This window comes from Artemia franciscana, chromosome 15, assembly GCF_032884065.1.
Source record: "Artemia franciscana chromosome 15, ASM3288406v1, whole genome shotgun sequence".
NCBI lineage: Eukaryota > Metazoa > Arthropoda > Branchiopoda > Anostraca > Artemiidae > Artemia > Artemia franciscana.
Window position 1 is genome coordinate 42,390,411 of NC_088877.1, and position 15,488 is coordinate 42,405,898.

The window sequence follows — 15,488 nt, forward strand, 5'->3', positions numbered from 1 at the left end:
CCTCCTATTAAAATAGTCAAATCAGAGAACCATTCAAATTGAGATTCCATAAACTTAATATTTTGTAAAGCAAATCAATTTGTAATCAGGCTCAGTAACACTTCGGCAAGATTCAGCCATGGTAAATTAGAAAGAAAATTTTAAGTTCAGTTTTATTAGGGAATAGCGTCAAGATCTACTTCGTTTAAAATCATGCAAGTGATGAAAAAAATTGGATAATAAGATGTAACTCTGCCTTAAAATAATCCTTTTGATTCGCTAAGGTAAAGGTAAATGACACGGCATTGGATTCTACAATCTCTACCGGCCGGGCTGGTGTCCGTTTCATGGCCCCTAGTCCAGGAAGTACAATGGGGGGTCAGCCATCCTTTGCTTTCGCACGCCCTTTCCGTTTACCTTCCCAAGATTTCTAGAGGTAAACTTTTAAAGCTGGGTCGACTCTGTCTGAGCTTACAGAGTCATGCCACTGAGCTTCATTCCAAACCAAATCACTGGCGACACCAGGACTCGAACCCTTGCCTTCACAGACAAAGGATGCTAACCATTCAGTTAGGGACGCCCATGATTCCATAAGGTTCTATAGTTACTTTATGAATTTTGAAGAATTGAAGGTTTCCTATGTTCTTTTTTTTACGTTTAGTGTTTTGTCGCGCTAAAGTAATTTAAACTATCGCTTATCGTAACAAGTCTACAAAATTAGGCAGTGGAAAATTTTAGCAGATTTTTATGTTAAGTTTTTTTTAGGAAACTACTTCAAATCCATTTAATTTAGAATTGAACAAGTTAAAGTTTGTTTTTTTCTGTCCGACGAATTAAGTGTTAAGCCTAATCCTGCTACAGAATTGCATTTTTGAAATTGGTTTTGATATTTTTTTTTCTGCGAAAAATTACGGCTTGTCGTAAAACTGCAGTTTTCACAGGGAACATAAACTTCATGAAATTATGTGCATAATAACCTAGGCCTCAAAATTAAAATAATACATGGTATGTGATAAATTTTTACAATTGTGTAACATATTATAACCCATTATCATGAACACGATCCCATGGCATCACAGGGGATTGATACTCTGCTAGGTAATAGGAGGTCTGGGGCTTGATTCCCGCTACCCGCAATGTTGTGTGACAGGTCTGCTACCTGTCCCTCTAAAAAAGACTCAGCAACTGAAGTATCGATTCGGGGCCGTTTGCACCATAGATGTCTCTGAAGAATCTTGATCCTTTTTTTATTATTTTGTTATCATTAACCCTTCAAGGATTATGTTAATACCTTATTTGTTGGGACCAGAACTTTATTTTTATTGTTCTTATTACATAGCTGTCTTTAGTAGCATTACAATGATTATATTTAAATCTTAATTATTGGAAGATCACTGTGATATTTTTTAATCAAGCTTTCTACGGAAAATTGAGCAAAAAAAACGGGTTTTAATTTCAAACCCGTTTTAAACTTTTTTTTTTTTTTTTTTTTTTTTTTTAATTTTCCGTAAATGGAAAAGCAGTGTGGTCTAAGAAATTATTTAATCAAGCTTTCTTTTTATAATTTATGTCTCATGTTTAACTTATTATGAATATATCAGAGAGGTCCAACGGAGATTGGGGCTACCGTTGAGTCAACCCTAGCGACTCCAGCTAAGCAGGTTGTTGAAGAGTCACCGGCTGATACGTGTAAAATGACATTTAGTGCAAAGAAACGATTTTTCGAGAAGGAAATTGAGTCAGTGAAGTCACCTGTGCAGCCAAGACAGGACAAAAGATTTACGTTTTTAAGTGCTGATGAAGTTGAGAAGCTTCGGCAAGAAGAAGGTGAGAATCAGTTCTTGAGGTCTTTAGTTCTTACAATTTAGCAAAGTGTAAATATGGTACGTTAAAGAACTTCTTGGCATTGAATGAGGTTTTGGGACGCTGTAAGTTTGTTGTAGGCCTATAGGATTGATAGATATAGTTTTAAATGGACTATTTCGTTGTTTCTTTCAGTTAAATTTAGTTTTAGATGGCGCACAAAGATAAAAAAAAGAAGCATTTATAAAAATCCAGGGGTGTATGATAGTCTTTTTTTAATGGAAATGCCAAAAAATAGTATTTATCACACTATAAGGGCAATTTCCCTCATAAATTGGCGCCCTTGATGACAATTCTCTATATGTCGCTTTTGATCCTGATGTGTGTGTAGAAGAAACAATGATAAAACAAAATGAACCTCCAAAAAAGAATCTTATAATTTTATTTTTTTTTTTTGTTATTATTTTTGTATTACTTGTCTCACATTCTTGACAACCAATCATTTTAGTTTTGAATGTTCAGAAATGACAAATTTAACGTCTCACTTTCTCCTTACTAGTAAAACAGCCATAAGAAAAATGCCTTACCATAGAGTAATAATAAGAATTCTTGTTATTATAAGAGTAATGATAATAAGAATAATGTCGATGCAGAATGTGCTAGGAGCCACTTTTCTTGTTTTTCAAGCCAATGAATTTTCTTTGTTAATCAAGCCAAGGACAGCTATTTTCCTATAATGGGGTATTGGACAAGGCATCTCCAATAGGGTACTTCTGTTTATGATTTGACTTTAGTATTAGGAGTTACGGGCTATTGTATTTCCTAGCAAGGGACGTGATTGTCTCTTACTAGGTTGCTAGCTACTTCTGCAATACGGATGATTTAGTTTTTGTTGAAAAATGTATATATTTTAATATTTTAGTTACCAGGGCTATAAATTTTTCTTTTACTATAGTGATCAAGCACATGTTGATTTATTTGTTATTTTAATAACCATAGGTTATAGTTAGTTCTTTACTTCAATATCCAAACAATATCAAAACTTTCTTCTAAAATAATTACAAAAACAACAACACTCTTATTTTATTTTTATTTTTATCTTATTTTATTTTATTTTTTATCATTTATATTTTATTTTTATTTTATTTTTTATTTTATTTTTATCATTTTACATTAGTACAGGTAGTTTTACAAAGTGCCTTTGATTTGAGGTTTGTTTAGACATTGGATTTATTTCTGGCTTGCGTCTCCTACTATACGTGCCGAACTGAAACTGCTGGACTTAGAGACAGTTTTCTACTATTGTCAACAAGAATTGGTGAGATCTCCAAATTGAAATCCCCTACAAGGGCAAATCCGCGCATATTTCCTATTTCCTATGTGTTCCCTGCTTCCGCCGATTTCTCCAGATGCTCACTTTAGAGCTGGATCAACTCTGACTGAGACACCTCACTGGTCCCTCTCCCAAACCAAATATCAATGACACCAGGACTCGAACCCCTGTACTGGAAGTTTTAATTTCAAATTTAAGCTGCCTGGTGTTTTTTAATTTGATTTTTTGCTACAAAAAAAGTTTTTCTGAGTATGTGCGCATAATCAAAAAAAGGAAAGGTCGTATTTCTCTACGTTAGGGAGTGATGGGTGAAAATTGTTGGTACTGAAGTGATGTGTGGGCAACATGTCTGTTGTAGATTTTTATTACGTTTATATTATATTAGTATTTGAAGTAGATTTATTTTTCTTTTATTTTTTGTCTGTTAATTGTTTATGTTTATGTGTTGTTTGGTCTGTTGTTTGAGATCTACCCCCCCCCCTCCCTCCGAAAAAATAAAAAGAATATATTTATGTTTAGGCTGTTTCCATTAGTTTGCTTTGCTTTAATACTAGAATTGCCATTTTAGATGGTGACTTCTAACATTTGTCCATTACCTTTTGACCATGACCATGACCTTTCACACTCTTTTTGACCTTTTGTCATGGATGACCCCCCCCCCTTTAGAATACACTGCATGGTTATTTGCTTCAGTATTACCCTATGTGTGTAATATATTGTGTAACAGTATGAAAATCCTTGCTAAATATATGCCCCAAAATCCTTTTTTGCACCCCCTCAGAGGAGTAGGGAAGTCTTGGCTTTATGTGAACTTTATGTTTTTTTTTTTTTTTCTATCTTGTTTTCAAAATTAATCTCTACTAACTTCTGTTTGCTTGTCTTCTCATTTTCTAATTGTGTTTTCAGAAAAGAAAGTGGCGTCAATGAGCGAAGAACAATTGAAGAACATAACGCGACTAGCTGCTGTTGATGATGAAGGAGATGAATCAGACTTTGGAAAAAGGTAAAGAAAAGAATAATTAATTTTTTATGCTTGAGTAATGTTTATTTTTTAATTACCATAAAATTAAAGTTATATAATTATCTACTTGATTTCTGTAGAAAAATTAAATGTCAATAGGATTCCTCCCCTTGTTCAGTTGTTCTTTGGGGGGGGGGGGGTCTTCAACCGCCTTTAAGAATTCTTTTCTTTTTCAAGGGGAACATCCAAAACTAGCAAATATTTAGGTACTTTTTCAGGCAAAGCATTATAACTTTTTTTTGTAGCGTTGACTAGAAGATTGCACCAAAAAGAAAAAAAAAATACTCTCCTATACTGTGTCAAAAAGGTGCCTTAATTCCGTTTTATTTTACGTATTTTAGCTAGCCAATTACAACGGCTCTTATGCGTATGTGACAGAGGAAACCCAAATAACGACACCTTTTTTACCGCTTTTGTTATGTCATTTCTTCAACCAGTAACAAGAACAGAAACCGCTTCATTTTTGTATTTTAAGCCAATAACAAAAATTTTTTAAGACAATAACAAAAATTTTTTAAGCCAAAATTTTTAAGCCAATAAAAAGAATAATAAAGTTTTTACAATATTTTTTGACATTGTACTCTGTGATTGCACTCACAGAAGTCAGGACCCTGTGAAGATTTTACCCATAAGAATTGTTACGGAATTAAGTTCAGTCAAATACTATCCTTATTTAGTACCAAAAGACTTGATGCTGTATGATTAATTAAAACTAATTATAATTAAAACATTCAATAGTTAAATTAGGTTATTTTTTTATAAATAAAGTTATTTTTTATAAGACATTTAGTCTTTTGTCCAAAAAAGGACAAAAGACTAAATGTGACAATTGGAGAGGCATCGCTTTATCATCAGTATGCAGCAAGGTTTTGTGCCAAATTATTCTCAATAGAATTCAAAGTAAAGTGGAGAAAGTTCTGAGAGATGAACAACATGGATTCCTCCAAAACAGATCGTGTTGTGACCTAATATTTAGCCTGAGAATCCTGCTCGAAGAATCTAACGAATGGCAGGTTCAATTACTCGTAGTATTTATTGACTTTCTCAAGGCCTTCGACTCGATACACCGCGAGACCATGTGGAAAATCTTAATACATTACGGGATCCCGATTAAAATTGTAAATATAATTAAAGCGCTTTACCTCGATATTAAGTGTGCAGTAAAAACCGAGGGTGGCCTAACGGACTGGTTTACCGTTCAGTCGGGTGTAAGGCAGGGCTGCATTCTATCGCCACTGTTATTTGCCATAGTCATAGATTGTGTGCCTCGTGGATGTAGCTTCAGTGAGGGTCTACAATTAAACCCACTAAGAACCCTCCATGATGGTGTTTTTGCGGACGATATTGCACTCTTCGCTCACGAATCAGAAGATATACAACACAATATAAATGAACTTGAGCGTGTGGCAAATGCTGTTGGACTCTCCATAAACGCTAACAAGACTAAATCAATGTCAAATGCAGTCATTCCTGACTTAGCTGAGGGACTTTTGGTCAACAATGAGGAAATTGAAGTAGTGAGAGAGTTCAAATATCTAGGCAGCATTCTTACGCAAGATGCCAATCCTGAAAGAGAAATTTTGTGCCGAATAGCATTGGCTGGCTCTGCCTTCAATTGTCTCAGAAATGTTTGGAGAAATAGTAAATATTCCCAGAAGCTAAAACTCAGATTTTATAATAGCAATGTCCTCTCCGTCCTTACATATGGTTGTGAAACTTGGAGTATCACTGCGCAACTAGGAAAACGACTATGGGCATTCGATAATAACTGCCTAAGATATATTTTGAATATACATTGGACTGAGAGAATAAGAAATGATGAGATTTATAGCATGAGAAATCATAGCCCCATCATTGATGTCATTAGAAAGCGACGATGGATGTATTGGGGGCACATGGTGCGAATGGGTGATGGAAGGCTACCTCATGACATATGGTGTTGGATACCCCCTGGCCTCCGCAAGTCAGGGAGACCCAAAATGACCGTTGGCGGGATGTTAGAGAAGGAGGCGAAGCTGGCGAGGTCTTCGATGGAGGAGCTTTGGTCGATATCTCAGGACAGGTCATCGTGGCGAACCACTGTTGCTGCCTTATGCGCCCTCAGGCGTGGGAGGACCTAAGTCTAAGTAAGTAAGTTATTGTTATCATTTTTTTAGTAAATCATTATGTTTTAATTATTCCTTTTATAATCAAAATATGCTGAATATTAATATACTTCCAGCTAGGCTTCTAGGATCAGCTATGTCAATTTTAGCGTAAAATCAATCAGTGTCTCTTAATTAGAATACCAAGGACAGTGAAAATGAGATCTGAGTGTTTGAATTGGTTAAGTGGAATCTTGCACAGCTATATAAATAGTATATTAATATATTAATAGTATATTAGTTATTAATTAATTATATTAATTAATCAATTATGTAAAAAGTATATTATACAAAGTATATCAATATAAATACTATAATATAAATAGTAAACTATATAAAATAGGAAAAATCTTAAAAAAATAGTAAAAAATTGGGGATTCAATTTTTATTCAAAAACAACGCCATAGGCAGTTATACAATTTTTGGTGGCAGCGGGTGCCAAATTTAAAGAAGGACAAGAAGAAATTTTAGTGCAGAAATTTGACAGTACGGATGATAAATTTTACAATAGACCAAAAAAAGAAAGAAATCACTCGGGATTAATTCTTCTCAACAAGGTTCCTAGGCTTTGTTCTAGGGTTCAAGCATAGCATCAATGTTATTATAAAAAAAAAAAAAAAATCTATTTTTTTAGCTTCTCTTTAAGCAAGATAAGAAGACCTAATGTATTTTGAAAAGCTTGAAACCAACAAAACCAATAAACATCTTGGATCAAATAAGATGCTCCAAAATAAGGCATGGCAACTGGTCCTCAATGCTTTGTCTCTTTAAGTATAAAAGAGGTTTTAATGCATCTGAAAAACACATTCTGGTGAAGGCCCTGAGAATCAAAGCCTATGCTCGAAAGTGGGTAATAGCAACCGGTCCAACAAGCTTAGTTCAGTCTATGATGCCTCAATATCAATTTGGCCAAACAAATTTTGTGATGTGTATATGTTTTGCGTTTGTTTATGTATTTAATGGCTATATTAATAGTTTGCTATTGTTTTGTTGCAGTGTTGAGAATTTAGTAGAAAAGTCTGAGTATGAGCCCAATGAAGAAGACTTGAAGCCTACGACTCCTGGCGTAATAAGGACTGCAAAAGCAGCTAATCGACTCAAGAAGCAAATGGAAAGAGAGGTAAGCCTCGTGTTTCCTTCGTTTGGCAGTGTCCCTTGCCATGTTTGCTGATTGGGGCCCGACCGATATATCGGCTAACCGATATGAGGGTCAGTATCATTATCAGATAAAAAATATTGGTTATCGGCCGACATATATATATATATATATATATATATATATATATATATATATATATATATATATATATTTCTCACAGTTACTTCGTTATGCAAGGATCTGTAGTAATTATATTGATTTTAAAAATAGATGTAAAATCTTAAGCCAAAAATTGATATTAAGAGGTTTTTCTGCAAATAAATTAACTTGGCAATTTAAAGAATTAAGTTTTCATTATAATGAACTTTTAAATAAATACCAAAAGAATTATCTGGAAATACTTAAAGAAATTTTCGGCTAATTTCGGAGGTTCGCGAAAAGATGATGCAGCGCCATTTATTTTGAATTGTGTTTCTAATAGAACGGATTTTTTTTTTTTAATAGCCTCATGGTAAAGATGAATTCTATAATTGTTTAGTTCATTCAGGTTTTTTGCAATGTCTTAATATTTGTGATTTGGTAAAATTTATCACATTTAGTTTACCTATTGTTGCTAAAAAGAGGAATATATTAACAGGATAAATTTGTTTTGGTGTTTCTACATTTGCTGGGGTTTTTTTTTTCATAGGCATGTATTTTGGGGGTGATACCTGACACGGGGATGCCATGGATATTCTGTGATAGGCACAACACTTGACTGGGTATTTGAGAATTTAAAGTGCCGAAACCCTATAGGCAAGTGTATTCTCCTGATGAGCCCTTATGTTGGGTTGTTGCCTCTGAATTATTTGTCTTTAGTGTTTTTATTGTTTGGTAAATGACGACTTATACTTATTGACGACATGACTGCCTATCCATGGATTATTCTTTATGGTTGATTGTGTATGGCTATGCTGTTTGACCTATGTGGTTGTATGGATGAGTAGGTTAAGGCCTCGTTCAAGTGCTGGTCTATATTAGCCACTAATTTAGGAAAACAGTTTTCCCTTTCTCCTTCTATCTCCTTTCTTTTTTTTTCTTTTTTTTTCTTTTTTTTGTGTGTGTTTGTGCTGTTACATTGATGGTTTCTCTTTTCATTATATATTATTGCTTATATAGTTTATATTAAATTCCTTAAAGAGCAAAAATCTGGTAATTGCAAAAATATTTGTATATAGTATAACAACGGATTACATCGATTCTAAAACCTTTAAAAAGAAAACCGAAAGTTTGAAGCTTAATAGATATCGTTGTTAGAAATCAGACTGATAGTAATCTAATATCTTTGAAAAGAAACACTATGAAAAGACATTAAACTAACACTAAATAGCAAAAAACTGGTAATTGCAAAAATGTTTTTATGTATTTTGAAAAGGGATTGCAGCAATTCAAAAACCTTCAAAAAGAAAACCAAAAGTTTGAAGCCTAGTAGATATCGTTGTTGGAAATCGGACTTGCATTAATAATCAAATGTTTTTGAAAAGACTTCAGTATGAAAGGACAGCAAATTGTCTCAAATTGTCTTCGGTAAGAAGACAAGCGACAATCAGGATCCACGAAGCCTGCCACGTGCTGAATGCCGAGGCCTCTCACCATCAACTAAGCTCAAGGGCAATCATTAGAATAATGAGGTATAGATCTGAATACAGATTGTTTTTCCCATGGACAATTATATGTTGCATAAATTTCCCTGACAATCTATTTATATGCATAGACAATGGGACAGCCAAGAATGTTGTATATTCGCAAGTTTTACGTAGTTAAAAATATATATATACATATATATATATATATATATATATATATATATATATATATATATATATATATATATATATATATATATATATATATATATATATATATATATATATATATCACAGGTGGGACACAGGGACACAACTGCAATGGCGCGTAACAACTTACGCGCGCGGGGGGGCTTGGGGGTGGTGCGAAGCGCCCCCATCAACTAGGTGTTGGGGTGGCGCTTTTGCGCCACCCCAACAGCTAGTATATATATATATATATATATATATATATATATATATATATATATATATATATATATATATATATATATATATATATATATATATATATATATATATATATATATAAACTAAATAGTGAACCATTTAGTTTCCATTTACTAATAAAACCCATTTTCGCTGACGTTATAGTACTTTTTATCACTATTTGGTCTTTATTTATCAAAATCTTAATTAATTGGCTGCTTACAAGTTCTTTTCCAGCCATTTTTTATGGCTGGGCTATATTTCTTGACCCAGTTTGAAACTTAATTTTTGACTTAATAAAGAAAAAATTCGAGTCACAAGACTCGCCGAATTATGAAAAAAAAAGTCCTTCGCACGGCCCATAGCATAAGTAAAAAGCTGGTAAAAGCAACATGTAAAAAAAGCAAAAAGTAAGTATTATTAAAAGTAAACTTTACCTGCTTCTTACTAACTACCTTACCTATTTGCCTATTTTTTACCTAAAGAAAGTAGTTAAAAGTAAAAAGTACTGTATATCCTCATGAATAAATATAAACCTTGAAACCATTGCTTATTAGACTTTAATGCACTGAAGTATATAGAATATAGTATACAGTATATAGAAAGTATATAGTATAGTACATAGAGGTATATAGAGGTATTGAAGAGTATTGAAGCCGAAATATACTGCAGGATAGCTCAGTACCTTGAATCCAAGGAGCTACCGCAAAACATATAAATTGCAGACATATAAAGACGGGAGGAATTGGAAGACGACTCAATAGTCATGACTGGAAAGCCCATAAGCTCAAAAACAGGAATTAAACTTTGAAAAACAGATCTCAAAGCAACACCGCACATAAACAAAATTTTCTTTTGAAGCTGGTTCCAAATATTTAAAAAATCGTTAGTTATTAGCATCAGAAATTTATATAATTTTTTTTAACAGGGGGAAGACCCCATAAAGGGATTCGACACTAAGAAAAATCATATCGCTAATTGAATAGTTTTGAAGTATCTTAAATGGGAAGTTTTAAAGCTCTATATACGAAAGCATGTTCTTTTTGTATTTTTGTTAATGTGCTTGAACCAGTATGTGCAGAATATCGAGAGAGAGTTTATTCTGGTTTTGAAATTCTTTGACCCGAATTAATTAAGAAAAGAGATCACGCGACAAGTCATTATTTCTGCCATTTTATGTCACAAACCAAAAATTTTAGCCCAAAATAGACTAACATATTGCTAATAAAAGCTCTTTGTAGTGAATCGATTTAGAACTATCTAAAACCAATTTATATATCTTTTCTCTTTAAGAGGGATTACCACCCAAGTCTAGAGAGCGTGATGGTAAAGATGTCCCTAAACAAAGATACAGTAATGCAAAAACTCCATTTTTGAGGTCTCCAACACTTCATTAGAAGTATTAATAGCGAAAATGTAATTTCTGTTAGAATAATAATATTTCTTTTTTCCAGATATTGTCTGGAAAAAAGATAATGTCAGTGGATATTGTCTTATTTTTATATAAATCTCATTTTGAAACACAAAGGAACTAAATCAAAGGAAAATATTTGGTTTCAAATGAAAGTAAAGACCGGGATACAACTTAGAGTATGAAATTATCCTATGTATGAGGGGAGCAGCGATTCCCTAAACCGTCTGTTCTTTGAGTTAAAACTTCAACATATCCTAAATTTTTTTAGGTTATGAGGTTATGAGGTTTGCTGCCTTCTCTTATAGGTTTTTTTTATGAAAGTTTTTTTTTTTACTAAAAGACCCTGATAGTTTGTTAAGCTTAATTTATGGGGGTTGTCAAATTCTATTTAAATCTTGAGAGGTAGTGACTCAATGGGTGTGTTTCCTCCCTTTTTTCTAGTTATAATAACTTTTCCAGGTTTTTTAAATTTTGCTAACTTTTGAAGAGTAACTTTAAACTTTATAAAGTCTACATTTTAGGGTTAACATGAAAAGCAGATTCTTTTTGTGCATTTATTGTTATCGAAGTCCCTTTTTTAAAGTTCAGTTGCTATTAGCACGGGTCAGTCTTTACTTGCCACCACAGTTTGCCACCACAAACTGTTTGATTACGGCTGTGCAGCGCCTAGCAATAATCGGTTTTAAATTATTTATTTTAATTACTATATTTTAAATTATTTCCAGGGTTCTATTGAACTTGAAGACCATGAGAAATGCTTATCTCCGGCTGAGCAGAGAAGGATACAAGCTGATCGGAGGGCAGCTTGGAGAGCTGCGCGGCTAAAATCTCTTGAACAGGTATGTGCGTGCGCATCCATATCTTCTTTCTTTCTATGGTCTAATAAAAAAAAGAGTACATATTGTTTATTCAGAACACAATCAAACATTTCGCTCTATTATATGTGACAAAAACTGGTTTGCCTCTGCAATTGGCTATGATTTGCCTATTTTGAGTGAGAAAAACTACAATGTATGTATATTTTAATTAAATATTTAATATATTGAGATGGTTAGGGGTTATATTAGGTTTAGTTAGGTATTTAATATAATATGTTCTGGGTGGCCTGCTTTCCATAATCTTCTGCTGTAGTTCCCATAATTTTGTTAATAAAGTATTACATTTTCATCATAATATGATATATTTCATTAGAATCAGCCTAACTTAACTTTATGGGTGTGTTCTGAATGATTAACAAGTACTAATAAAAAGTTTTAGCCAATGTAGACTGGAAAAGAGAGAATTATTTAAACGAAAAATTCATCAGCATGTAGGATTTTGACATTTTAAGAGACAAAAAACGCAAGAAACAAGTGGGGGTGTCAATTCTAGAAAATTTAGGGAGAGGGGGGTCAACGTTGTTTTCTTTCATGAAGATATAAAACAATGCTGTTTTTCAGATCCTAGGGCGGGGGATAGTTGTTTTTCCCAATAAATATGTAAAAAAAAGTTTTTTTATCGACGGAGGGGCTCTCCTTCTCTGCCCTCCCTCTCCCTCTTCATTTGGCGTGCCTGCTGCCAAGCTTATTTCGCTGAGAAACACAAAAATAATTAAGCACATTAATTGTTTGAACGTAGTGCGCTATGTCACGCTTGATGAGAAATAAAATAACCTTTCTTCTTAATTAAATGGAAAAAAACTAGTTAAGAGCAAAGATATTTCTTCAGTAGAGGAAAAAAAAAGTAACAGAAATTATAATGAATAACGAACTAAAAGTTAAAAGAAATAACTGGATAAAAATGAAACTAATATTCAACTCAAACCCAAAACGAACAGAGATTACTAGGTAAATGAACTAGACAAATATTACTAGATAAATAAAGGAAGTCGTCTTTCTTGTGGTCCATATTGCGAAAAGACATCACAATTTTAATTAAAAAAAAAAAACAGATATTAAAAGAAAGTTTTCAAAGTTAAAAGAAATAGATATGAATGAATGAATGAACTTTATTACCCGTAAAGTATAAAAAACACAAAGTACGGAGTATTATGAATAAATAAACAAAAACAAATACGATAAACAGCGAAGAAATACAAAATTGAAACTAACAAAAGACAATATGGATTAATCAACCAGTATCAATATGGAAAAAAGGCTGCAGAGGGTCATAAACGTGAATAAAGTTGACAGTCTTTTTACATAAATCATCACTGGAAGACCGAATCCGAGAAGGCACATCTACTAAACCAAATCGAGCAATTATTTTTTTGTTTCGGTGCCATCTAGGAAGCCGGAGGAGGAATTTGCAATATCTGAAATAAGCCGTACGTAGAGTATGTCGATCTTTCTTACGAAACAGATGAGCCATGCCTGTTAAAAACAAAAGCACAGGGGCGCAATAAGCGTTATAAATCATGCACAAACCGTTGCGGTTATAACGGCTTTTGTTTGGGGATATTTTTCCGTAAGCGACGCGTAGGTTTTTCACGGCTTGATTCACTAGGGATGAACAGGTAGCGGAAAGTGTTGGACCGAAACACAGACCAAGCCAACTAACTAAAGAAGAACATGGTAGAACTGCAGTCCCAGTAACGAATGGAGCGACCGCATAAGGGCTATTAAAACAAATAAACTCGCATTTAGACGCATTAACTGACAGTCCAATCTTAGATAGTTCATTGGTTAATATAGTAAAATTAGAAAGCAGTCCACGGCGAGTCCGGGCAACAAGAAGAACGTCATCTGCATATGCAATAGAAGACAAACCAGTATTACCGTAAAAAACAGAACTTCTAAGGGGACGCAGGCACGATGCAAGCACGCATTTAAATATACTAGGAGACAATACGGCACCTTGCCGAACTCCCTTATTAATTTTTACCGGGTCAGATATTTGACCATTCCAGGAAACTTGAATTTTAGACTTTGAATACCAAGAAGACAATAAACTTAGTACGGAAGGATTAACACCTGAAGACGCAAGGGAAAATAGAGCCTGAGAGTGTACAATATTGTCGAAAGCTCCAGAAATATCAACAGTAAGACAGTATAAAGACATTTTAGCTTTTACGGCATCTTTCATGAGTCGGCTTAAAACATGATGTGCATGGGAGCAACCGAAACTTTTCCGAAAACCAAATTGAAAAGGCGTAAAATCACAATTCGACTCAATTTCTGGTAGTAACAAATGTTCAAGCAACTTACTTAAGAAACACGATACTGTAATGGGACGATAATTCATACATGACGTGGGGTCCTTGCCTCGCTTTTGAATAGACGTTACACGGCCACAAAGGAAACTATCAGGAACAAGCGACTGTGCTAAGCAAGACTGGAAAAATATTTGTAAATGGTTAAGTAGAGCAGGACAATCATAAGCAAAAAATCGGTAAGAAAGGCCGTCACCATCAAGGCTATTTGAACGCTTAATTTTTCTTAAAGCCCGGCGAATTTCAGATATTGCTACAGGCTGGACATGAGCCTGCAGGAGACGGTATGGTAAAAGCGGTTTAAGCAACTTATAATAAAAAGACTGAAGAAAACTATTAAATACACTGAACACACGCTTATAATGATCAACAAAATTAGCTAGCTGGAGACAAGATAGGGTAGATGGGGAACATTTCTCACTATTAATAACCTTATTCCAGGAGGCCTTATTGGTGGGGCCTGGCCATGCATTCAAGCGTGCCCTCTTCAAACTGGCCTTATATTCAAGTTTACACTTTTGTTTCACAGAGAAAACAGCTCCGGAAGATGGTCGGTCACATGATATCCACATACGTAGCCAAAATTTGGCTTTTTGCTTAGCACGTTTTACTTCAGGATCAACGTTCCAATTAGGCTTTCTTGTACCAATCCTAACTTTATCCACAGGCACTGCAGCTTTGGAAGCTGATTTAAGGCAATGGACGATTTGACAATAATAGAAATTTAGATCAACTGTACTTGAAGGCGAGGAAACTGACGTTTGCAGCAGGTGATATGGCACTTTTATGGTCGAGAGTAAAGCAGTTAGCCTAGCAAGGTATAGTGGGACATTAGCACGATCCCAATTCAACTTCATATGCCACTTCGGCTGAGCCGAAAGTATTTTGCCAGATAGCTCACAGGACAAATTACAGCTAAGAATAAGGTGATCGTCGTCAATCTTCTCTTCGTCCACCCTGACAATCGATGATATTAAGCTGGAACTGGAAGAGATCACGTGATCCAGGTTCGATTTTGAACAGCCTCTGTTATGAATATACGTGAATGGGAGGCTCTTAACTGCGACGTGATATATGCTAGGAAGTGATTCTAGCAAGAGGATTGATCTATCGGAGGTACCAAGAATGTCACAGTTAAGGTCACCAGCTAAAACCCAATTTAGGTCTTTCAAACGTAGACTTTCGAGTAGAGACTTTAAACTGGAGCAACATTTAGCGAAAGATGTGAACGATGCTATAGAACGTCGATCGCAAGGTAAGTAAACGTTTATAAAGGCGGTACTGTCACATTGAATCGCTAAGATGTTATCATCACAATGAATCACAGAGGGCTTTGATGGGGAACGGAAAAAAATTGCTAGGCCACCGGAAGGGCGGCCTCTAGTTTGCTTGGCCTCTTGCGAAAAGAAATGGTGGACAGAAGATCGCTTCAGGCTAGAAACGTTTGATTT

At 34.3% G+C, this 15,488-nt stretch overlaps 1 protein-coding gene across 4 annotated transcripts in view; it reads left to right on the plus strand.

The window, feature by feature from the left end:
* LOC136036500 (protein lap4-like) overlaps positions 1–15,488 on the plus strand; it is a 52,932-nt gene that overhangs the window by 21,379 nt on the left and 16,065 nt on the right. For all 4 annotated transcript variants that reach the window (XM_065718788.1, XM_065718786.1, XM_065718785.1 and 1 more), the window contains 4 exons: positions 1,581–1,806; positions 4,022–4,118; positions 7,277–7,400; positions 11,573–11,686. In XM_065718788.1, coding sequence (XP_065574860.1) covers positions 1,581–1,806; positions 4,022–4,118; positions 7,277–7,400; positions 11,573–11,686 — 561 coding nt within the window. The remainder of the gene's footprint in view (positions 1–1,580; positions 1,807–4,021; positions 4,119–7,276; positions 7,401–11,572; positions 11,687–15,488) is intronic.